Source organism: Lithobates pipiens, unplaced genomic scaffold, assembly GCF_037356315.1.
Source record: "Lithobates pipiens isolate NorthernLeopardFrog02 unplaced genomic scaffold, aLitPip1_a1.2 Scaffold_16, whole genome shotgun sequence".
Taxonomy (NCBI): domain Eukaryota; kingdom Metazoa; phylum Chordata; class Amphibia; order Anura; family Ranidae; genus Lithobates; species Lithobates pipiens.
Window position 1 is genome coordinate 546019664 of NW_027507748.1, and position 27014 is coordinate 546046677.

A 27014-nucleotide genomic window follows, 5' to 3' on the forward strand; every position below is an offset into this window, starting at 1 on the left:
ACCAAAACTGTCCCTTTACATCAAAAATGGTTTTAGACCAGCTAGAAAACAGCGATAATAAATTGGAATCACTCACAGAATTGAGCGATAGCGATTTGTGGGGAGATCCGTCATCAAACACTGAAAAGTAATGACAGTGACAATTCTGCAACTGAGCAAATTTCAGTGTTTTTGATTTGATTACATTATTGAATATTTTTTATTATTGTTTGGTATAATTATTTATAGTTATTTATTATATTATAATTTATGATTTCATTTTTCAAACTTTATTATACCCGGGATGTCTACTAGACTCTGGTTTGGACAGATTTAAGTGAGTAATTCCTAAGAATTACAGGACTACAATATAAAATGCTAAATTTCCATGCAAAATAATTGTACCGCTTTCAGCACCTAAAATCTGAAATAATCATATCGCCAGGGAGGTTAAGGTTCCCAAAGCTACATTTCTTGATCCTACATAAAATACATATTATATAAAGATTATTAACAAGTATTGACAAATACAGTATTTTTTTTAGTTTACATGAGGCAGCACAGTGGCTAAGCACTTTCGCCTGGCAGCACTGGGGTCATTAGTTTGAATTCCAAGCATTTGCATTGGAGCCCAGCATTTGCATGTTCTCCCTGTGCCTGTGTGGGTTTCCTCCGGGTACTCCAGTTTTCTCCCACACTCTAAAGACATGCTGGTAGGTTAATTTGCTCCTGTCTAAATGGGTCCTAGTATGTGTATGTATGAATATGAGTTAGGGACGACCTTAGACTGTAAGCTCTTTAAGGACAAGGACGGATGTGAATGTACAATATATATATACAGTATATAAGTAAAGCACTGCATAAATTGTCGACACTATACAAGTATCTAGAATAAATAAAATAACCTCACTTAGTAGATTGGATCCCCCAATGTGCACCAATTCTTTGAATTTGCTTTCAGCTAGCGAAATCCCAAGACTCCTTGTGAGGGAAACCACCCTTGTCTGCAATCTGTGTGCTCAATGTTCAGTCTCCTCGCCACTCCTCAATGGCCACTTTTAGTTTCAGACCTGCCTGATTTAGTGGGAAATGCATATGCAAATTGGCAGTGCCTCCATCCACCTGGCTCACTGATGGACCCTCCTTCTGATGTTCGCATTGGATGGTTCTTACTGATGACATGACTGAACATTACTTCCAATTTACACAGGGGTGTAGCAAAGTAGGTACTGAGTACCTATTTGGAGGGAAACATGGAGGTCAGAGGGGAAGGAATCAAGCTTGGAGATGGATGGCATGGAGGGACAGAAGGAGGTCAAAGTGAAAGGGGATGAGCCTGGAGATGAGCTTTAAAAAGAAGTGAGGCCCCAGGAGTTTTATTTTGTGTATTTTTATATGTACTTACAAATATGTACAGCAAAGGAAAAAAGAAGGATCTAACAAACAACAGAATTATGACATTTCTATACATACAGTATATAGTGAGAATAGGATGGATCTACATAAAGTTACTTCTTCATACCAAAGATTGATCTAAATTGAAGGAATAGGAAAGGAGTACAGGACAGCACAATCAATGTCATAAGTAATTTGCGTTTTCCTTAAACGCTTAGTCTGATTACTGCATGCTAAAAATATGCATCATTAAGACTTTCTTTAAAAGAATGAAATGCAAGACAACTAGTAAATAAAATAACTATGATGTACCGTACCTCCATCATCAATGTCAAGCCTTTCACATTTCTGGGCCTCTGCAGTCAACGGACAGCCATATAGACCCCCTGTACGATTTGAGAACTGATTTGGTAATGCTGCTGCCTGTGGTGCCCCCACCAAAAGCCTGAAAAACATGAACATAGGTGCTTTAATATCAAATTTTAACAAGACATTCCTAAACAAAACCTGTCTGCAGTGCCCTAACAGAAGAACCACTCCGAAGTCGAATTATGATATTATATCTCTTTCTTAAGCTAGGAAGACTGCTGATATGCAAAATATCTAAACTCCTAAATCACATACTCAGGCCGCGTACACACGCGGGGACTGTTCGCTCAACTTTGTCCGCTGAACAGTGTTTCGGCGGACAGTCCGCTCGTGTGTGGGCTTTCAGCGGACAGTTTCAGCGGACAGTCTGCTGAACAAAGTTTTTCGGAAATTCCGAAAAACTGTCCGCTGAAACTTTGTTTCAGCGAACAGTCCCCTCGTGTGTAGGCTTGTTCGTCAAACTAAGTTCCGCGCATGCTCAGAAAGGATTTACACGCCGAAGTTTGCATTGCAGTGTATAGGACGTAGTTTTCTAGTCCCGTCGTACGTGCCGTTCACGTCATCGCGCACGGTTTCAGCGGACTGTTCGTTCGTCGTGTGTGGCCAAGTCCGTCCATGCTAATTTTGAGCGGACTGTCCGCTGAAACTGTTTGACGGACAAAGTTGAGCGAACAGTCCCCGCGTGTGTACGTGGCCTCAGAATCATATACACTACTTTAGGTTTGGTGGGAATCATTGGGAGCTTGTTGTGCTCATGCCTAAATTCACCAATACATCTTCATGGAATATGTCATGGAACTAATAAAAAAAAAAATACATAAAAACATAATTGTGATTCATTTAATTTGGAATTATATTTCAGCACTGCATACATACAATAAATAAGTGTTCATATAAATCATATTCACTAGAAAATGGCACCATATTATTGAGGTTTACATACAAGGGAATCAGTGTTAAATCTCTATCCTATGACTGTCTGTTGTAAAATTAAGCTCTTTGAACGCTACTGTATTTCAAAGTTGGAATTAGTTTACTAAACAAATGTGAAAAGTCCAGATTTTGCTTCAGTGTGGGGTATCGGAGACTGAAATCTATGTGTGTATTCCATGGAATTCTCTTTTAAAATGCTGCAAGGCAATGGCCCGCAAACACTGGCCCTTTATTTGTCTTTATCCAGCCTCTGGAACTCTATTCCTCCCATTGACACCAATTACGGGGCACTATTTTTCTTATTAACACAAATGGCAGGTCTCTATTTCTCCCACTGATGCCGATGCTGGTACACTCTTCCTCCTACTGGCACCAATGACATGGCACTATTCCTCTTATTGACACAAATGGCAGGTCTCTATTCCTCCCACTGATACCAATGCTGGGGCACTATTCCTCCCACTGGCACCAATGACAAGGGGCACTATTTTTCATATTAACACAAATGGCAGGTCTCTATTCCTCCCACTGATGCCGATGCTGGCACACTGTTCCTCCCACTGGCACCAACGACAGGGCACTATTCCTCTTATTGACGCAAATAGCAAGTCTCTATTCCTCCCATTGATACTGATGCTGGGGCACTAATCCTCCCACTGGCACCAATGACAGGGCACAATTCCTCCTACTGACACCAATCATGGGCCACTATTGTCTCTACTAACACCAATGAAAGGGCATTACTCCTACCACCAATACCGTTATTAGTGACCACCAGTGCAATAGGAGGAATCCCTTCTGTTCTCCTACATAGAGGAGTTTGTCTCCCATGGTTGAGACGCAGGTTTTTTCATTCTATTACTAGGGTAGGACCTACTAATTCGGGGTACTTTGTCGCAGTAAGTGGGCTTAGCACCATATGACCATATAGTGTAACCAAACCTCCGTATTTTTTGAAATATGTTCAGGGTTTTTTTAACTAGCCTTACAGGATAAATGGCATTCTTGTATGTGTGCGCTGTAATCTGTTTTCTACTGTTTTTGGTCTTATAGCAGCACCATCTTGAAAGTAAAGAATTTTAGGGTGTGCCCCCAAGTATGTTTTTGTTTTTTTCTAATCCTCCTATTGACCCAATGATGGGGCACTATTCCTTATCCTACCACTGCTATTTTGTACCTTTTTTTACTCAAACTCACCACCAAGCCTGAAGCATTGTTTACTCCCAAGTGTTACTGTTGAAATTCGAGCCATGGGTGTCAGCACCAACTGGCTTGACATACTTCGATCTGAAAATCGAAGGAGCCAGGTGTAAAAATTCTCAACCGAACAATGACTGCAGCTACCTCATTTGTGTGGATGGAGGAATCTATGGACAGTTTTAGTCATCAGGATGCATTAGCACACATTTGTGCTATGATCATAAAAGCTAATACTACAAGGGGCATGTCTATGACAGCCAGTCTGCTGATGGGTGGATGATGTAGGGCAGGAATATGCAATTGGTGGACCTTCAGCTGTTGCAAAACTACAAGTCCCATCATGCCTCTGCCTCTGGGTGTCATGCTTGTGTCTGTCAGAGTCTTGCTATGCCTCAGGGGACTTGTAGTTCTGCAAAAGCTGGAGGTCCGCTAATTGCATATCCCTCGTGTAAGGTGTCCATGGCCCTGTGTAGAGGAGCTGCAGGCCTGCTAAGTTCTCTTGGCAATAGCCAAAAGAGATGTTCATGGCAACAGCCACAAGAGATGGTGATGGCCACAGCCACAAGAGATGCTCATGGCCACAGCCTCAAAAGGGGGAAAAGGACTAATTTCCCAGACAGATACTGCACAAGGTAAGTAGTGCAGTCCAAAAAAAATTAACCTGGAATTAGGCTTTAAATAAAGATGTTCTCTAAGAAAAGTAAATTAAAAAGAACAAATTCTAACACCCTCACATAAAATTTTATTAAGCTAGCACTTTGCTGGATCAGTGGGGAAAAATCCCTTGAGAACAGCACACATCCAGAAAGTGTCAGCATAACACATTATTTACAGTTGAAGCTTTTGGTAGGGCTCAGCATTATAATAACTGTGGGCATGGGCATGGGAATGTTAAACAGTGGTTATTACTCATTGCCAAACTCATTCGGGCCTGACACCCACTTACTAAACCTCCAATATACAGCAGTACCTTTGTGCACCATAATGGGGCATATTAGGCATGGATGCCACAGCACTGAGCCATTCCTGACACACAGTGCTGGAATGCTGACATGAAGACAGATACCAACAGCTGTGCATCAAGATGTGCCGCAGCTTTAACCTTTAACTGGCATCACAGTGACTCTTCCTCAATATATTATTGCAGCTATACAGAGACACAAATGTCTTTAATTTCAGACCTTAGCATCACATAACAACCAGAAGCATTACTATTTCCTTATTTGTAAAAAAAAGTATCATGTAGTAATATTAAAGTAAACCATGAAAGAATTAGGGGGCACTTTGCTTGCCAAAACTGTATTTCTATGTTACAGCTTCTCACTGTTACAGAATACTAGCATTTAAAGTGATATTAAAGGTCTGGTTTCTTTTTAAATAACAAACATGTTATACTTACTTGCTCGGTGCTCTGTGATTTTGTACAGAGCAGTCCTGATAACAAGCCACTTGCTATGGGGGGACTCCTGCACGCTCGCTCATAAGCCCTGCTCTGTGTGTCCATAAGACACACAAAGCGGGGCTTAGCCCTGCCCCCTGCTCCTTCCTCACTGGCTGTGAGCTGTGATTGACAGCAGTGGGAGCTAATGGAATGCAGAGAATGCATAAAGGTAAAAAAACTTCAGCCTTTAGAACCACTTTAAATTTTGCTCAGAGGATGCCTTAAAGCGTGTATCTGGTTAAAATGAAAGAATATATATTTATTTTCACATTGTATTTCAGTTATTTCTTGCTTCTCACCCTGATTCATCTGAATGATTTTGAAGTTTGAAAACTTATTTTGTGAAGATCTCCACATATTTACTTTCTTGAGTAATATTCACTATGCCCTGTAAGGTAGACACTGCTGTATCACACATTTTCATGGAGCATATCTTCTGAACTACAGACAGAGGTGCTGAGAGGAGGAATTTCAGACGACGGAGTCAGTACAGATGCAGGCAGCAAAGTACCATTGGATATGTAGTCCTTAGAAGGTGAAACTAAACAGCAGAGGAGAAGCTGCAAAGCATGCAGGGAATACAGGAAGATGTGGAAAGAGATGACCATCAGACAGGCAGCAATCACAACATGAAAGGACGTTTTTCAAGTAAGCTTATATCGGATTATCAAAAATAACTATTGTTGTATTGCTTTTACAATGTTGGTGTTATAAAATGAAGGTGTATGTTGTGACCATAGATTTCCTTTAACATACATCGATGCATTGATACCCTTGCTGTTCTTGCAAACCTCTAATAAAACATGTCAATTTCATGATCAAATAAAATAGAAATCAGGTTTGAAAAGTCAGAATTTCTTACCTATTTTTGGCCAGTGGCTCAAAATTTTTAATGAAAGGGGTTAGTCAAGCAACTAGTGTTTTTAGAAAAAGGATCAGCAACGGAAGTGTCAATTTCATGATGAAATGGTAAACTTCTAAATAGGTTTACTGATTATCTGAAACAAAATATAAACTGTATATATACACACACACACACACACAACAACAGAATAGCAGATAATACAACACTGTAAAAAGAGTTGGGTTTATTTATTAAGGCAGGACTATCACCAATGTTGCGTAGCAAGCCACAGAGACCAGTCCGAATTCATCTTTCAGTGCAGAGTAATAAGGACTAATAAATGAAGATAGCTGGCTTGCACATTGCCTTCTTAGTGGGGCCCTCTGTGTTGACATAAGATGGATACAGTGTTTTAGAGGTGGGGGTAATCCTTTAGGGGTACAGGAGAGGTTTATCTAAACAGCTGTAATAAGGTGTTCACACTGACGACATGAGAAGGGTGTTGAGGAAAGCTGAGAAAATGTTTTGCGTGATCTGATCCTCATGGAGAACGGTGGGAGACTTTGAGTCATTCGAACAGTTGTTGGTCAGTGAATTAAAGCATGTCTTCAATAAATGAAGCTTCCGCTGCCCTCAATGCAAATCACACAACTTTCTTCCTTTTTCAGAGTTGAAAGTGAGGGAGGCAAATGCCAGAATGATGAAGCATAACGAGTCTCAAAAAGTCTACTGGAAATTTACTGTAAGTGTGTTTATTTTCAATGGATTTTCAGAAATATTCAGGAATTGAATATACAATACCTAGCTATAGACACTTCCAAAAAAAGAGATAATACTACAAATGGAAATCCTCTGTCTTATTGGCATTCAACTGTCTGCCACTGGTTACTGCCTTTTGCCTTTGTGAATACACTCACTGGGCCAAAGGCAGTTAACATACAAGTCTCCATAAACAGCTCCTTGCAACAACAAGCCTGTCCAAGAATCTGGGACCACACAGGAGCTAAATAAGATCTCTACATTCTTACAAATAACAAGATAAGATGCATTACTTGGGAGTAAAGGGACCAGTTTTCTTTGCAAAAGCAAATGTAGAAATTACAGCCTGCTAGTTTGCCATTTGCACCAGTCTTGGTAGCATTACTGACAGGCAACATATTCAGCTGGTTGCATCACTTTAAGAACTCGTTACTATGGCAGTGAAAGTTTTTTAAAGAATTACTGGAAAACGAAGGGTAATTAAGACCAGCTCTGAGCTGGCATGCAGACATACACCAGTACTCAGAGTGGAGAATGTCTGTGGCAAGAAGATTTCATGAATGTGAAAGCTTCCTGCAAAGTACTGTATCCCTGGCCACATTCAGCTGCCAGTTGGGAGATTCCATGGTCAAAAGCTAAATGTAAACAAATGAGACAGGAATAGTGATGATGTCAGTACCCAAATGTCAATATTCACTGGGTGGGCAGAGCCTGATGGGGAACTGAGAGACTGGTTCCCCATAAGGTCCGCCTTATTTTTGATTGACAGCGCATGACAATGGGCAGATTTGAAAGCCAATATTGGACTGAATTGCGGCTTGGTACCCACCCACTGCCATGTGCTGTCAATCAGCAGCCTGGCAGACCTTATGGAGAACTAATCTCTCAGTTCCCCATTGAGTTCCACCCACCCTTAATACAAAAGTGCCATGTTTGATAGGTGCAGTGTCCAGGGAGAGAGGGAGAGCTCTGCAGCACCGACATGGATACGTTCTCTTCCCTTTCTCTGGTTTGCATGCATACAATCCAAATCCTGCAATGCCTTTTATTTTAGATGAGGAAATGTATTCTGTTGCACTAAAATTAGCATCACTTTTCTCATTATTTAGCAAAGCAAAAGGCACTACAATAGTTAATATGGACAATAAAAAGGTAGTAAAATATTATTCATTTTTATGCAACAGGGTACAGAAAACCTATTGCCCAAAGCTGAGAGTGATTTGTGGATATAGTCTAGGGAATAATCATTACAAATAAATAGGAAAACTGTAATTAAAGGGAAGCAGGTGAACAGGAAGACTGATTAGAGTCATTAGGAAGGGATTCCCCAGTAATTAATTCTGCTTTAATGATAGTGTTATCACAGCTGTGAGCCTCCCTGCTTGCTGCGAGAGTGGATCAAGTTCTACCCTTGTGTTTTATTTTTGTGCTGTAACATATTTGTTCTTAGGGACCATAGAATCTCCTAGTGTCTATAGAAGGACAGAAGACTGTAGTGCAATTGTGTGTTTGCATGGTTCGCTGGAAACACCAACTACAAAAACAAAGTTGGCAGGCCATTAGATGTGTTTAAGTCTGTAATGTTACTCTAAGGATCTATGCCCACTTGACGCATCTCACGGGTAAAAAGGTCAAACTAATTGCAATACCTTACAAACACCTTTTTTTTATTTATATTTGGCAGCCAACTCAATATATTACATGATTCACTCTCTTATATAATTTAAACTGAGCATATGATGAAAAATACATATGGACCAGGGGCGGACTGACCATTGCTCCACTTGGGCACTGCCCGAGGGCCCCGAGCCACTAGGGGGCCCCATCAGGGTTGCCAGCCTCAGTAAAACCAGGGACAGTATGTAAAAATCTGTATTTTTGTTTTACATCTGCCTCAGAATTGTCTCTTACCGACATCCTTTTGGTCTAAAAATCCTGACCTTCTCAGCCAATAGAAACATGTCTGTGTACACTGTGTATACTGTGTGATTGTATACTGTGTGTGTGTATACTGTGCGGCCCCATAATCTCTTATTGCCCGGGGGCCCCATGAGTTGTCAGTCCACCCCTGATATGGACATAGGTTACCTGCAGTAAAACCTACATGTAAAAATGATCAGCATATCCAGAGATGTGTTTACAAGAGGTCCTAAGCAATCACAAACAAAGTGACAGTGATCTTTATGGTTTTTTTAATTCTGTATTTCTGGCACATCACAAAAGCAGTTAAGTCACAATGCACATCATAATTGAGAGAGGAGTAATACAAAGCAAAGGGTGGTACATTCCTTACAGGAAATCATGATTGCATCAAGTACATAAACTTTACCCATAGCTCGGTATTATTCACATTTGTGACAAACAGCTTACTTGTCATGCTTCTTTCTGCTAAGGACCCCAAGCCGTGAGATATGTTTATAAAGTGTCCATTATTTTTAGAAAAGGGTTAAACTAGAAGGGGGTGAATATCAATAGGGAGTAAGGAAACAAAATGGACACAAAGGAAAATACCTGGTTACAGTAGGGGGTGGGGGGGCTGCCAACAACTGGAACCCCAGGGTCTGGAATATTTATGGCACTTTTAATTAATAGTTTAAAGTAGGACTATAGGCAAATAAAATGTTTTTTCATTTTCGATAGAGCAAGGAAGGGTTGTAACTCCTGGAAAATTTGTATCGCCATCTGTGCCTAATTTCTCCTTAATTTCTGTCCCATAGCCAAACACTAAAGGCCCCATACATACGACATGAAAATCAAATAGAAAAATTTGTACGATCAGCTGTTTGACGATTTTTGACAGGCGATTTCGCTTTTTTTCGTCAGACAAGCTGGTTGTGCAGACTATAAAATTTTTGTCTGATGTGAAGTCAATGTCTGATTTTTGCTTCATTAGTACAGTTTTCGTACGAAAAAAATCGTAAGAGCAAGACAACGCATGCTCAAAAACAAAGGACTACATACAAAATTATTCAACACATTACCGTATATACTCGAGTATAGGCCGACCCGAATATAAGCCGAGGCCCCCAATTTACCCCCAAAAAAACTGGCAAACTTATTGACTCGTGTATAAGCCGAGGGTGAGACATGCCTGTCCATCCCTGTGTGTGTGTCCGTCCATCCCTGTGTGTCCGTCCATCCCTGTGTGTCCGTCCATCCCTGTGTGTCCGTCCATCCCTGTGTGTCCGTCCATCCATCCCTGTGTGTGTGTGTGTCCATCCATCCATCCATCCCTGTGTGTGTGTGTCTCCATCCATCCATCCATCCATCCCTGTGTGTGTGTGTCTCCATCCATCCATCCATCCATCCCTGTGTGTGTGTGTCTCCATCCATCCATCCATCCATCCCTGTGTGTGTGTGTCTCCATCCATCCATCCATCCATCCCTGTGTGTGTCTCCATCCATGTGTGTGTGTGTGTGTGTGTGTGTGTGTGTGTGTGTGTGTGTGTGTGTGTGTGTGTGTGTGTGTGTGTCCAGCCTACCTTTGTCCCGAGCCTCCGTCCCGTGCCTTGCCTCCTTGCCTCCGTCCCGTGCCGTGCCTTGCCTCCTTGCATCCGTCCCGTGTCGTGCCTTGCCTTGCCCCCGTCCCGTCCCGTCCCGTGCCGTGCCGTCCCGTGCCCTCTTCGTCGGCGGCCATTGTAAAGTTCAAAAGCTGCGCCGCCGCCTTCGCCTGTGATAGGCGGAACACTGAATTTCCCAGCAGCCTGTGTTCCGCCTATCACAGACGTCGTATCATCCTCGTCCGTAGTACGAGGATGATACGATGTCCGTGATAGGCGGAACACAGGCTGCTGGGAAATTCAGTGTTCCGCCTATCACAGGCGAAGGCGGAGCCGGAGGCGCGGCTTTTGAATAGAATGGCCGCTGTCTGTCTGCTCGACACGCTGATCGAGCGGGCAGACAGCGATGACTCGAGTATAAGCCGAGGGGGGCACTTTCAGCCTCAAAAAAGAGGCTGAAAATCTCGGCTTATACTCGAGTATATACGGTACGTTACTTCTGACATATTCTGTCGTACGAAAATGTTCATATTGTGAATAACCTCTTCACTTTCGACATGAGACTAGCATGCCACAAAAAACAGACGTTTGGTGATCCATACAAATAAGCGTGTGTAAGAGGCTTAAGTGAGAGGAAATCCCTGCAAATTAAGGAAGTTCCTTGGGGACCCCCAGGTCTCCAGAACTAGTGTCGCCATTGGAAGATTTTCCCTCTACTACTTTTCTGGGGACAACCCAACATTTGGGATTTTCTTTTACTTTCTCTTTCAATGATAATGGTAAACAGGACAAACAGAGTGAATCCAGTTAAAACTCTATCCAAAACTAATACAAAGTTTTGCCTTTAGTTATACTTTAAGGCTCCATGCACACTGAAGCTCAAAAAAGATTTTTCTGGATGCCAGATTGCTGGCAGAAAATGCTGGTTGAAAAACGTGCTTTTAATAGTGTTTTGTACTGGCGTTTTAAAAAAAAAATACACAGAGGACACGCCAAAAATCCCAGAGTGCATTCCAAACTCCCACAATGCATTGAAAAAATAGAACACCGAACACTAATTAAGGCGTGTTTAAGAACGTTTATGCGCGTTTGTCATTTTTTGCCGGTGAAAATCTGCACTTTAAATGCGAATTTCTGGCGTTCAGAAAAAAGCCCATAAACTCCACTGCTCATTAAAGCTAAAAAACGTCCATATGTGCGTGGACGGACACATAGGCTAACATAGAGTGGAGTTTATGGGCTTTTAAAAAAAAACGCCCAAACTCCAACAAACTGCAGTTTATGAGCTCCAGTGTGCATGGAGCCTAAGTTGTAATTACGCTTTGTAGTTGCACTTAAGTTTTAACCTACCTGTCCCTAACCCCTGACCATCCTTATATTTCCATACTAAACCCAAGATAATATTTGTGCCCTTGGGGGGGGGGGGGGGGGGGGGAACTGTAAACAGTGACAAAAAAACGAAGTAAAACAAATACAATAAAACTCAATTCGATCAAACAGAATGCGGCATCTACAGAAAAACGTTGAGGGGCCTCACACGTGATGGTATTCCACAAGTCGGCCTAACCGCTTGGACCTGCTGGCTGGTTGTAACACGTGCTGTGTAATTTATTCAAAATTGTAAGTGTGATTTGATTCTTTTATTAAAATGTTGGTAAAATACTACACTATGTAAATCTTCCTCTGTACTTTAACTTCCTCCATGGAGCCTATCTTGGCTTAGGAGATTGTGGAACCTTTGCATGCAAGATTGTGGTATATATGGCTGCAATGCAAAAAGGCATGGGAAGCCAAGACACCAGCTGAAATCTACCAGTAATTAGAAAGAAATCCTGCCCCTTCGTCAGTGCAAATTAATATCAGCTGGTTTAGTCTCAACTGATTGCCTATAAAAAGGTGTCTCATGGGTAAAAGCAAAGAGCTCTCTCAAAACCTTCACAACCTTATTGTTGCAAAACATACTGATGGAATTTGTTACGGAAGGATTTCTAAACTTCTCATGAGCACTTATACCCAAAGAAAATTGCTCTGGACAAAAAACACAAATATAGCAGCAACACCACGTGAGATACGCACCAATAACCAATAAAAATCAAAAAAAGTTGCGCTCAAGAAAATAATAAATGAAATAAATAACCTAAAAATAAATCAATTCATAGTTTGAACAATGAATGGATAAATAAATGATAAATCCTATACACAAAAAATACCAATTACAATGAAAATGCCAAAAAATGAATTACTGTGTTGATGAATAGTGAATGAATAAATATCTATTACTATAACAAATAAGTGAAAATGAATTCATAAATGTGTTCATAGAAAAAATTCATATAAAAATATACATAAAAATTAAAAAAAGAAAAGTGAATTTACAAAATAAATAAGAACGAAAAATTTAAATATGAAACAGTCCACAGTCCGTGAAGAAATCAAGTGACAGCTGAAATGTTTTCCACAACAAAGTGACTTGTGCTGAAAGGATCCCACCACCAAGAGAAGTGCACGCTTACCAGCTGTGAAAACTTCAAACACATATGGCCATAACCCGGCCGGGGCCTTTTCCTCAGAGAGAGATCTCCCCACATGATCCAATCGCCAAGAACGATACAATCGGCAAATCCTCTATAAAGGTCTCCCAGTCTTACTCAATCGGCTCTCCACTGGTACCAAATGAAATGGTGAAGGGTAGATAATTGTTTGCTCAAAAGAAGGAAAAATGGAGCAATCATAGGTAAAACCCATAGGGTATTTTTATTTAAAAATAAAAAAAGGCACAGCGTATAAACACACAGCACTTTAAAATTTGCATAAAATAGTGCCCGGCCGGCTACAAAACACATGCCCGTGGCGGTGACGTCAGCATGTCGCTCCTCCCAACGCGTTTCGTCGCAGAGTTGACATCGTCATGAGGCCGATGAGCACTGTTGGGGCCATAATCCGGAAATGGAAAGAACATAATTTCACAATAATCCGGCCACGATCAGGTGGTCCTCGGAATATTTCTGACACAGGAGGTAAATGAATTATCAGAAGAGTTGTCATAGATCCACTGACCACTTGTGGAGAGCTTTAGACCTGGAATTAGCAGGTACAATTGTGTCAAAGAAAACAAGTAATGCACTCAATGGCCATGGCCTGTATGCACCCTCACCATACTGTACAGGGCTCCATTGCTGAAGAAAAACATGTTAAAGCTCATTTAAAGTTTAATGTACAATATTTAGACAAGCATGTGAAATACTGGGATAATATAGTCCAAAATTGAACTCTTTGGATGCCATAATATAAACCATGTTTGGAGGTCAAATGGCACTGCACATCACCCCAAAGACACCATACCAACAGTGAAGTTTGGAAGGGGGAACATCATGGTGTGGGGCTATTTTTCTGCATACAGTACTGGCAATTTTCATATCATTGAAGGAAGGATGAATGAAAAAATGTACCAAGACATTCTTGATAAAAGTCTGCTGCCATCTAACAGGATGATGAAGATGAAACAAGGGTGGACATTTCAGCAAGACAATGATCCCAAACACAAAGCCAAGGAAACGCTCAATTTGTTTCAAAGAAAGAAAATAAAGCAGCTAGAATGGTCCAGCCAATCACATGCTCGAATCCAATAGAAAATCTACGGAAAAAACTAAAGATCAGAGTTCAAAGAAGAGGCCCACGGAACCTTCAAGATTACGCATAACTTATTTCTGAACTTATTTGTTTTGGTTTCTTTGTATGTATGGATTGCATTGGTTGTTAATTTTTTTTGCACAGTGTTTGCACATTTTATATGTACTTTATTTGCATAGATATGTCAATTTAGGATGAGCTCATCATATGTTTAATGTACTTTTATTATGTCTCTTTATATGTTATTTATTAACTTATACCTAGCACGTGCCTAGTACCATAGCACACCTTTTATTGTTTGCTTGTACCTTATATTCACCTTACAGTCTCCCATTTCACAAAATTTAGGGGTTTACTTACTAAAGAAGAATAGGCTGTTCACTTTGCAAGGGAAGTTACCCCTTGCAAGAATTTTTTCACCCAATGCTTACTGAATGTGGTGAAAATTCACTTTGCAAAGAATACTAAGTCATGAGTAAAAACTTTTTCGCTTACACATGATTGGATGATTGGAGTCAGCAGAGCTTCACCTCATGCACTAAGCTCTGGGGAATATTACCTTGCAAAGTGAACAGCCTATTGTCTTTAGTAAATCAACCCCTTTGACTATTCAGCCCCTAGTGCCTCACAGTGTCATTTACTATTCATTTTAAAGAGTCTGCCTAATGCATATTACTTCCTCAAATTATTCAAGTCATATTTTGTAAAGATGTGCTGAATTTCAGTTCATATACCGTATGTAATATGGTATGTATGGTTTGAAATAAAAATGATTAGCCAGTTAACTGTTTTGTATTAATCAGATAACTAAACAGCTCAACAAAAGTGTGATCCCTAGTGACTGGAATGTGTCCAAATTTGATATGGACTTTCTTTTTTTTTAAATTCTTTCTTTTTAGGAAGGTAATTATGTTGAAACTCAAATTCAATCCCAGTGAAATGTATAGAAGTAACAATAGACTAGCTATACCTATAGCTATTACCTTTTGTACCACCACCCCTCCCTTTAGAATGTAAGCTCTATGAGCAGGGCCCTCCTGTACCCTTGTATTGTACTGTAATTGTGTTGCCCCCCCCTATACATTGAAAAGCGCTGCGTAAACTGTTGGCGCTATATAAATCATGTATAATAATAATAATTATAATAATAATAATAATAGACTCCCCAAAGGCATTTGATAATACAATCATTTTGGTCATACAGAAAACTTTCAGTGGGGTATCACCAAGTTGTAGGATAGGGAGGTTCTGCATCACACATGTCCACTCTTTAACCACTTAAGGACCGCCGCATGGCAATGTACGTTGGTGCAATGGCACCGATAGGCACAAGCACGTACATGTACGCGCTCGCCTTCCAGCGGGTGGGGGGTCCGTTTCGCTGCAGGAGCGATCCGAGATGAGGGGATGGCCGTTGCTCCTGGCGAATCAGAAGCTTCCCCCGCTGTGTATAGTAAACACAGGCAGGGAGGAAGTGATGTCATTCTCCTCGGGGCGGTCTTATTGACCGGACTACGAGGAGAACAGTGAAAGTAAGTGTGCACCAACACTACCCTGACATGTAGGCACACATAGGCACACAAGAGTTTTTCTGATCGCTGCATTAGGCCGCGTACACACGGGCGGACTGTCCGTCCAACTAAGTCCGTCAGACAATCCGACAGACAGTTCGTCCTACTTTTGAATGAACGGACTTGACCACACACGATGAACAGACAGTCCGCTGAAAGCTTGCGCGATGACGTGTACAGCACGTACGACGGGACTAGAAATACGACGTCCAATACACTGCAATGCAACCTTCGGCCGTGTAAATCCTTTCTGAGCATGCGCCATACTTAGTCCGTCCAACTAGCCTACTCACGAGCGGACTGTCCGCTGAAACCAAAGTTGGACGGACTGTATTACGGAAATTCCGAAAGACTTAGTCCACCAGACTGTCCGCTGAAAAAGTCCGCTGAAGCCCACACATGAGCGGATTGTCCGCTGAAACACGTTTCAGCGGACCAAGTCCGTCAGACAGTCCGCCCGTGTGTACGCGGCCTTAGTGTCACTGGTGCCGCTAAGTAGCTAGTTATTTTTTTAGGTTCACCGCCAGGTTTTTTATAGCGCTAGGTACCCCGATATACTACCCAATAATGGTTTTAACGCCCTGATTGCCCCTAGTTAACCCTTTCACCCCCTTTTGCCAGTGTCACTAAGCAATCGTTTTTCTGATCGCTGCATTAGTGTCACTGGTGCCGCTAAGTAGCTAGTTATTTTTTTAGGTTCACCGCCAGGTTTTTATAGCGCTAGGTACCCCGATATACTACCCAATAACGTTTTTAACCCCCTGATTGCCCCTAGTTAACCCTTTCACCCCATTTTGCCAGTGTCACTAAGCGATCATTTTTCTGATCGCTGCATTAGTGTCACTAATGTCGCTAGGTAGCTAGTTATTTTTTTAGGTTCACCTAAAAACTAGGTTAACTAGCTACCCAATAATGGTTTTAACCCCCTGATTGCCCCTAGTTAACCCTTTCACCAGCGATCACCGTATAAGTGTCACTGGTGACGCTGGTTAGCCAGTTAGTTATTTAGGTTCCCCATCAGGTTTTTATATAGCGCCAGGGACCCCCATATACTACCTAATAAAGATTTTAACCCCCTGATTGCCCCTAGTTAACCCTTTCACCAGTGATCACCGTATAAGTGTTACGGGTGACTCTGGTTAGTTAGTTTGCTTTTTATAGCATCAGGGCACCCACCATTTATTACCCAATAAAGGTTTAACCCCCTGATCACCCGGCGGGTGATATCAATTAGGTTTTAGGGTCAGGGTCTGCGTCGCCCCAGGCAGCGCTAGGGACAAAAAAAAATATTCAATGGGCTCAACATGCCCCTCAGCAATTTCCTTGGGGTGTCTACCTTCCAAAATGGGGTCATTTGGGGGGGTTTTGTGTTATTTTGGCATTTTGTGGCCTTCAAAACTGTGATAGGTAGTGAGGAGTGAAATCAAAAATTTGCACCCTTAGAAATCCTGAAGGCAGTGATTGGATTTTGGGGTGCCGTACGCGGCTAGACTCCCAAAAAGTACCACATGTGTGGTATCCCCGTACTCAGGATAAGCAGCAGAATATATTTTGGGGTGCAATTCCACATATAACTATGGCATGTGTGAGCAATATATCATTTAGTGACAACTTTTTGTAAACTTTTTTTTTTTGTGTCATTATTCAATCACTTGGGACAAAAAAATATATATTCAATGGGCTCAACATGCCCCTCAGCAATTTTCTTGGGGTGTCTACTTTCCAAAATGGGGTCATTTGGGGGGGTTTGTACTGCCCTGCCATTTTAGCACCTCAAGAAATGAGATAGGCAGTCATAAATTAAAAGCTGTGTAAATTCCAGAAAATGTACTCTAGTTTGTAGACGCTATAACTTATGCGCAAACCAATAAATATACGCTTATTGACATTTTTTTTTTTACTAAAGACATGTGGCTGAATAAATTTTGCCCTTAATGTATGACTAAAATTGAGTTTATTCGATTTTTCTTATAACAAAAAGTAGAAAATATATTTTTTTCTCGAAATTTTCGGTCTTTTTCCATTTATATCGCAAAAAATAAAAATCGCAGAGGCAATCAAATACCATCAAAAGAAAGCTCTATTTGTGGGAAGAAAAGGACACAAATTTTGTTTCGGTACAACATTGCATGACCGCGCAATTACCAGTTAAAGCAGTGCAGTGCGAAATTGTAAAAAGACCTCTGGTCCTTAGGCTGACAATTGGTCCGGGGCTGAAGTGGTTAAGTGGCAAATGCTGTATTTTATGTAAAAAAAGAAAAGGTAGCGGGGACCACTTTTATCCTGGGGTCGAACGACCCTGAAAAAAAAGAAAAAAGTATATATATATATATATATATATATATATATATATATATATATAGACTTATTGTGATATGGACTTTCTAAATATTAAAATATGAATATAAATTCACATTGATCCACATTGCTGTACAATATGTTTGAGATTGCTATTGTTTCAACCACTACCATTAGCAAATGCTTGCATAGTTATGGCTCTTTATCTGCCATAAAAGAGCCTTGCCGATGCAGATGTCGCTTGAGGGGACAGTGGTGGGGAACATGCCTCTGTGGAGCGCCCTGATTGGACTGGATTGCTGCTGATTTGCTATGTTATATAGTTATACAGTAACATAATCTTCTAACTTCTGGAACCAACTACCATGAGTAAATGGTATGTATTCATATAACTGCTTGTCTTAATTGCAAAATCATCTTGCAAGGTTTAAGTGAATATGCATGAATCGTATGTCAGTGATTTTGTCTTATGCCCCGTACACACGAGAGGGATTAAGTCTGACAGACCTCCAAAGGAGTTCCGCCGGAGTTCCGACGGAGTTCTGGCGGACTTTTCGACCGAACGGACTTGACCACACACCATCACACCAAACTCCGACGGAGTCGAACGTGATGACGTACGACTGGATTCGACGTAGGAAGTTCATAGACAGTAGCCAATAGCTGCCCTAGCGTCGGTTTTAGTCCGTCGGAGTAGCACACACACGAGCGAATTTTTCGAAGGGGACCGGGTCCGGCGGAGTTCCGTCGGGAAAATTTGAAGCATGCTTCATTTCTAAAGTCCGTCAGACTTTTGCGAAGCTAAAGTCCGTTGCAGCCCACACACGATCGGATAGTCTGACGGACTCGGTCTGACGGACTTTGGATGTTGAAAAGTCCGCTCGTGTGTACGGGGCTTTAGGGTCACGTTACAAATTAATCATACAATCGCTGTACTATCAACTTTAGATTTACCAAAACTACACAATATAAGGGCCTTCTAACCTATCCATTCAACTTGTATTCGATTAGGCTGGACCTTGCACTACATAGATGTGAGCTTTAGTTTAATTTTTCCCCTTTTTCCCTTTAACCCTTTATTGCAAAACACTTCTATTATATATAATACATAGTTGATAACTGTTGTTCAGACCCAAATCTCTTTGTTGTCCCCTCTTAACTCTGCTGTATTTATGCCATGATCACTTCTCAAGGGACAAGGAGGTTTGCAGGCATTCGGGGGCAATGCTGCTACCTCTTGATGGCTTTTTTTTTTTATTATTATTGCCGAACTGTAATTTTGAGCTGTAGATCTGTGCCGCAACTGTAAACCAGTTGAACTCTGCATGTAGAGTTAACATTTCCACCCCGCAATACAAAGCATCACAGCTGTGGGAATGTGTACTCATCCGAGTGATACCATATCTGGTGCCGTTGGGCAGCTGGGAGGAGGGGGTGACGTGAATCAACCACCTGTTTTTACCACCTGGGTGAAAGGGGCCTTAGAGATGTTGATGGTTCTAGGTACCTGTATATTCATGAAAATATGTCCTTTGTGTATAGAGGACTAAACGACAATCTTTTTTTTTTTTTTTACGTTTTCAATTACCTTACATAATAGAAACATGGGTAGTAGTGCCAAGGCCAATCTATTACCAAGATGTTTTGTAAAGAAGGGGTGTTTGTCTTTCTCATCACAAAATCTTGTGAGTTTGTATAGTTTCCTCACCAGAAACCTTTGTTCTTTCATGTCCTACGTTAGACTTGTTCAGGAAGGAAACTGGCAAACACTGAGACTTCCTGACATGATGATGCACTTTCAGTGCTTGCCTTGCCACTTTACTCATACAGAACTACACATAGAAACATTTGTGTTGGAAGCATTAGAAAGTGTTAAATCTGATAAAAAGATGACAGTTCCAGGATTTTCTTAGTACAGGATTCCTTTTCTGACATGAACCACGTATTGAGAATTTACATAACAGTGGCAATGGAGGAAAGCAAGAATGGAATATTGCCCAGAACAAGCAGACACATGCTTACACTTCCTCAATCACTGGAAAACAAAAGGACAGAACATGGCTGGTAGTTAATGGCCGTTTTTCATAAATCAACTCTGGTGGCAGCAGTCCTAAAACTAAGCTAGGGCAATGGAAAAACTCTCATGCATTACAGGGGAAAGACGTTGAAGAAGAAGTACCCTGTGCTTCGTAATGGTCTTCGTTATAGCTTGTCCGTTATACCGCGGCACTGTTACACATGTAATGGTCCCCTGCTTACTGCCTGGAGATTACAATATAAACAGCTTAACATCTTATATTGCTGTGAAAACGAGCTTTGTATGAAAATCGCTCAATAAAGCATCACCAGGGACAGCCAGGCCTCATTTCCTCCAGCACACACACACACCATTCCCAGACTCTATCCCTGCACAGATGTTTCCAGAAATAAAAAGGAAGCACACACTGCGTCCAACAGTCCTTCTTCAATTCAGAAAATATACAAGTTGTAATCTTTACACTTTAAAGTGGTAGTAAACCCCCCTCTGTGATTTTTACCTACAGGTAAGCTTATAATAAAGCCTACTTATAGGAAAAATAATATCTCCTAAACATGCAGCGTTTAGGAGATATTCGCTTGTTTGGCAGCCAGGGATGTCACTGGCGCATGCGCTCTGAAGGTACAGCATACTCATGCCATTCTTTCAGAGCTCTGTGCAGTGACCACACGCGTACGTGGGAGTGACGTCATCGCGCAGCCCGCGAACCCGGACTTAAGACCGAGTGAAGATGGAAGCCCTGTCAGCGGTGACAGTGCGCCGCTGGAGGGCTTCGTTTGAAGGTAAGTCTTTTATAATGTGCATCCACTTTAAGGCATCCAGGTGTTTTTTTTATTTTTATACAGCTCTAAATGCAACCCATTGTTTTTGAGACTGTACACACAGTTGCATAAAATTGCGCTGCAAAAACATCAGTAAAAAAAAATATGAAAATCAGCATTGCTGGACAGTAGAGCTGCACTATTCTGGAAAAAATTAGAATCCCGATTTTTTTTTTGCTTAGAATAAAGATCACGATTCTTGCGGCGTAACATTATCTTTCACATTATACAAAAAAAATGTGTTTGAAAGACCGCTGCGCAAATACAGTGTGATGTAAAATACTGCAACCTTACGACCCTTCTAGGGTATATATATATAATGTTTGGGGGTTCTTTGTAATTTTCTAGCAAAAAATACTAATTTGAACTTGTAAGAAACAAGTGTCAGAAAAAGATTTAGGCCGCGTACACACGGGCGGACTGTTCGCCCAACTTTGTCCGCTGAACAGTGTTTGGGCGGACAGTCCGCTCGTGTGTGGGCTTTCAGCGGACAGTTTCAGCGGACAGTTTGACGAACAAGGTTTTACGGAATTTCCGAAAAACTGTCCGCTGAAACCTTGTTTCAGCGAACAGTCCGCTCGTGTGTAGGCTTGTTCGTCAAACTAAGTTCCGCGCATGCTCAGAAAGGATTTACACGCCGAAAGTTATAATGCAGTGTATAGGACGTCGTATTTTTCGTCCCGTCGTACGTGCCGTTCACGTCATCGCGCACGGTTTCAGCAAACTGTTCGTCCGTCGTGTGTGGCCATGTCCGTCCATGCTAATTTTGAGCGGACTGTTTGCCGAAACTGTTTGACGGACAAAGTTGGGCGAACAGTCCGCGCGTGTGTACGCGGCCCTAGTCTTTAACCAATTAAAGACCAGCCGCCGCAGTTGTACTGCAGCAGGTTGGCTCTATTATGCGAATTGCCGTCATTGTACATCGCTACATGTGATAAATATAGCAGGCGCACACGGCCGGAGCCTGTGTGCGTGGCCGACAGGCGCGATGTCCGACAGCCACCCGCGATCACTCCACACAGAGGCAGAACGGGGATCTGCCAGTGTAAACATGGCGGATCCCTGTTCTGACAGGGGAGCTGAGAGTGATAGTCTGTTCCTAGCGATTAGGAACAGCGATCTCTTTATTCCTACAGTCAGCCCAGCCCCCATACAGTTAGAAACAACTCCCAGGGAACACAATTAACCCTTTGATCGCCCCTAGTGTTAACCCCTTCCCTGCCAGTGACATTTATACAGTAATCAATGCATTTTTAAAGCACTGATTGCTGCATAAATGTAACTGGTCACAAAAAACTGTCAAAAGTGTCTGATCTGTCTGCTGCAATGTCACAGTCCTGCTAAAAATCTTGGATCATCTCCATTACTAGTAAAAAAATAAATAATAAAAATGCCATAAATCTATCCCCTTTTTTGTAGACACTATAACTTTTGCGCAAACCAATCAATATAGGCTTATTGTGATTTTTTTTTAATACCAAAAATGTGTAGAAGAATACATACTGGCCTAAAATGAGGAAGAAATTTGTTTTTTTATATATTTTGGGGGATATTTATTATAGCAAAAAGTAAAAAAAAATTTTTTTTTCAAAATTCTCGAACTTTTTTGTTATAGTGCAAACAATAAAAAGTGCAGAGGTGATCAAATACCACCAAAAGAAAGCTCCATTTGTGGGGAAAAAAAAGGATGTCAATTTTGTTTGGTTAGTGCGTCGTACGACCGCGCAATTGTCACTTAAAGCATCGCAGTGCCATATCGCAAAAAATGGCGTGGTCATTAATGGGGCAAATACTTCTAGTCCTTAAGTGGTTAAATTGACCTCATTTACAGACCGAAGTTCATTCCTTTGATCTAAGAACGAAATGTTACTTTGTTTACAGCTATCTCCGATGTTGAGATAAACTTGGCAGGCTGTCTGGATTTTTATTTTTTTCAGCTGTCAGAAGTGAGCGGAGAACTCTCTTCACTTGTTACATAGAATCGGGCAAATGCTTTTTTAAGATTGGTAGGAGGGTAGAATTTCAATTCTTTAACGATTAATCGTGCAGCTCTACTGGACAGTATATACATGCAAATGCGTGCATGCGTGCATACAACACACCCCAAGAAAAGCTAGCAGAATTTTTTGCACGTGTATGCAATTACTTGTGTATATATTGTACAACCCATACTTGTTTTTAGGCAGGAATTTTTTTTCAGGAATCTAATGTTCATCCTTCAGTACCATGTGCAAGTACCCTTAGAACTTGTACACATGGCCGGAGAATCCGTCGGAATGTGTCCTATCGGACCGTGTCGTCGGATAATCCGACTGTGTGTGGTATGCATCGGACTGATTCCCTCGGAATGTCCGTCGGACCCAATTTTCCAACATGTTGGAAATATTTCCCGACCAACTGGGCCGGTCGGACATACTCCGATCATGTGTAGCGAATTTTGATCGGACCAAGTGCCACGCATGCTCAGATCAAATTCCTACATCAAAGCTATTGGCTACTAGCCTGAATGTAGTCCCATCGTAACGAAATTACGTCATCACGTTCTGAAAGATCGGATTTTTCGACAACTTAGTCCGACCGTGTGTATGCAACAGTTTCGGACAAGATCCGACAGAGAAGATCCGACGGATTTGGTTGTCGAAATCTCCGACCGTGTGTACAGGGGCTAAGATTGCCAGAGGTGCTTACACTGATCATCTTTTATTTAAAGTGATTTTAAACGTAAATTCTCTTTGTTGTTTGGTACATACAGGGAAGCCAGTAAGGCTTACCTTTAAGTACAGTAAATATCTCCTAAACGTGCACCTTTCAGGAGATATTTACATGTGAAGCAGCTGGTGACGTTACCGTCTTAAAAGCACTGTGCATACTGTCCATGGAGCTGTGGCTTCCATGCGCATGCACAGGAGTGACTTCATCACGGCTCAGCCATTCAAATGGCCGAAGCCCAAAAAACCAAGAAGGGAGACCAGCTGAAGGGCACCACTGGAGGGATCGGTCTTTTAGGTTAGTCTGCCATAATGTGGTACATACTAGCTCATTATGACATTAGAGTTCTTTTTGACATTAGAGGCTTTAATTTGTTAGTGCATCTAAATCTTGTAGTACATCTAATATTACCCTCCCCCAAAATGAAAATGCTGCTGTCCTAAAGTGCCCCTGTGCCCCTTACATCCAGAGTGGGGGCACTCTAATGCCCTGTACACACGGACGGACTTTCCAACGGAAAATGTGCGATCGGATCATGTTGTTGGAAAATCGAATTGTGTGTGGGCTCCATTGGAATTTCCGACACACAAAGTTTGAGAGCTAGATCTAAAATTTTCCGACAACAAAATCTGATCGCTTAAATTCCGATCGTGTGTAGACAATTCCGATGGACAAAGTGCCACGCATGCTCAGAATAAATTACGAGGCGAAAGCTATTGGCTACTGGCCTGTTTATAGTCCCGTTGTATGTGTTGTACGTCACCGCATTCAGAACGATCGGATTGTCCGACAACTTTGTGCGACCGTGTGTATGCAAGACAAGTTTGGGCCAAAATCCATTGGAAGAAAACCTGACGGATTTTGTCGTCGGAAAGTCCAACCGTGTGTACAGGGCATAATACAGGAGGTAAGTTAGTGGATAGATCAGCAGGTAAAAACAGAAGGGGGAAAAAAGTCTAAAAAATAAAACATCTAAAGATTGGTAAGATGCAATATATTACATTTTTGGTTTTGGGTTTATTATCGCTTTAAGCGGTGCCTTTGGTTGTAAGTGAAAGGAAAGAAATCCTATTGACTTTCCTCTGATTCTGGCACCAAGCTCCCTCATACAGTTTGCCACAGCCGAGCTCAACACAGCATTCATCAAACCTTTTATGTGGAAGCCACTCTGCTCTGTTAATCCTGTGTTAAATAAAGCTGAATGCACAGTGATACTGGTGCCCAGGAATGCACCTATGTACTTGAAACCCTTAAAAGGAAAAAACTATACTGCATGGTTTCTGAGCACATTCAGATTCATCGGATCTAATTGTGTGCTTTTTTATTTCAGTGTTAGGCAGGTGCTGTGTGTCGACAATCGTTACTGACATGTGTCAACACCTTTTTCACTTTAGGATCTGGAGTGGATAGAGTTAACAGCCATTAACCAACGCTTATATCTGATAATGCATCAAAACACATGATATGCTTTTGATGCCTTGCCATTGACTTCTATAGGCCTCCCAACCCACTAAAATGTAGAAAAATATGGACATGTCATATTTTTTAACCTCCCTGGCGGTACCATTATTTCGGATTTTAGGTGCTAAAAGCGGTACCATTATTTTGCATGAAAATTTGGCGTTTTATATTGTAGTCCTGTAATTCTTAGGAATAACTCTCTTAAATCTGTCCAAACCAGAGTCTAGCAGACATCCCGGGTATGATAAAGTTTGAAAAATTAAATCATAAATTATAATATAAGAAATAATTATAAATAATTGTACCAAATAATAATATAACAATAATAAAAATTATTCAATAATGTAATCACATCAAAAACACTGAAATTTGCTCGGTTGCAGAATTGTCACTGTCATTACTTTTCAGTATTTGATGACGAATCTCCCCACAAATCGCTATCGCTCAATTCTGCGAGTGATTCTAATTTATTATCGCTGTTTTCTAGCTGCTCTAAAATCATTTTTGATGTACAGTGACAGTTTTGGTTGCTATGGACAATCTCCAGTTTCCAGGTATAAAGAACAGCTTTTATTATATAAAACTACATGCAGGACACTGGGCAGACCACTAGGGACAACGGGGATGTGAAATATTTACATACAGCAATGTAATCTGTAAGATTACATTATACTGTATGTTTACTGTGTGTTTCACTTTTTGAATTTGGCGCCGATCTCCGTGCCCGTGCGCCGCAACGCTCGCAGGGCACGGAGATCGCCGATGTGATAGATCGAGCGAGACACGGCTCGCTCGTACAGCGGGGAGACGACGCTGGATCCGAGGGAGAAGGTGAGTATTCCTCCTCCTGGATCCAGCGATGCAGTCCCGAGTCTGACTCGGGGATACCGCTAATGGTATAAAAAATCCACCCCGAGTCAGACTCGGGAATACCGTCAGGGGGGTTAAAGAACGCTGTACTACAGTGTTAAGATGGCAACAGACACCTATTTATTATGGGGAAGTTAGACAAGTGCGTTAAAATACAACATTGTAAATGGGCCCTAAAATCTACAGATAAGAGTGGGAAGGCTCTGATTTTCGGATAGCAGGGCTATTTTATTACGGATCCCAAGGTCAACTGGTGGGTCACTTACAGCGAAGCACGGATATCGCTATATCCTCTCCAATATATACTAGTGCACTATGCACATCATGGGCTATCCCATTTAAAGCGGTTGTATACCCTTTTTTAAACTTTTACCTACAGGTAAGCCTATAATAAGGCTCACCATACGTAAAATTAATATTTGCTTTGCATGCAGCTGCTAAAGTAAGCGCATGCGCAAAAATTAAGCGCTTGCACTGCGATGGCCTGGCTGAAGGTCTGGTAGACGCTGGGAAAAAGACTCCCTTGTGAAAACATGGGAGTGACGTAATCGCGGCTTCGGCCACTCACAGTGCCGGAGCCGCGATACCGAGAAGAAACACAGAAGGAACATGTCAGCTCCCTCGGCGTGGACCACGATCAGATGTCGAGGCCTTGTTCTAAGGTGAGTATTTCATAATGAGCTAGTATGCGCTGCATACTAGCTCATTATGCCTTTGCCTTGCAGGTTTTTTTTTGTTTAAAAAAAATAAAAAATAAATTGCGAGTATACAACCGCTTTAAAGAAAATTGGGCTGTGATATGTAGCCTGTGAATCCCCACAGAAGAGTTCTCTGTTCTCAATGGAGCAAAAAGAGCTCCATGATTGGAGTAGAACTTGTAATGTGGTTTTGTGGTTCTAAACTCTGGAAGCTTTGCCCAAAAAAGCCAGGCAGAGTGCAACTGACCAGTCACCAATATTGCCTATGGTCTCCCTTGTTCTGCACTTTGTGTTTGTGTGGAGAGAGCCATCTTGGTAGAGGCAAGGCCCTGCTTCCTCATGTCAGAGCCTTCACTATTTGAGTTCAGGTTCACTTTAAAGCCGGCCAAAGATGGTTTGAATCTCGACCGGTTTAGCAAGGATCGGCTGAGATTTGAAGCATGACTTGTATACAACCAGTATGTCAGATTTTTAGGATGCAATTGTCTGTGGCTATAG

At 41.5% G+C, this 27014-nt stretch overlaps 1 protein-coding gene across 4 annotated transcripts in view; it reads right to left on the reverse strand.

Annotated features, from left to right (window-relative positions):
* The window catches only part of ITGA7 (integrin subunit alpha 7), a 206745-nt gene that overhangs the window by 117709 nt on the left and 62022 nt on the right, over positions 1-27014 (reverse strand). For all 4 annotated transcript variants that reach the window (XM_077483363.1, XM_077483361.1, XM_077483360.1 and 1 more), the window contains exon 2: positions 1692-1819. In XM_077483363.1, coding sequence (XP_077339489.1) covers positions 1692-1819 — 128 coding nt within the window. The remainder of the gene's footprint in view (positions 1-1691; positions 1820-27014) is intronic.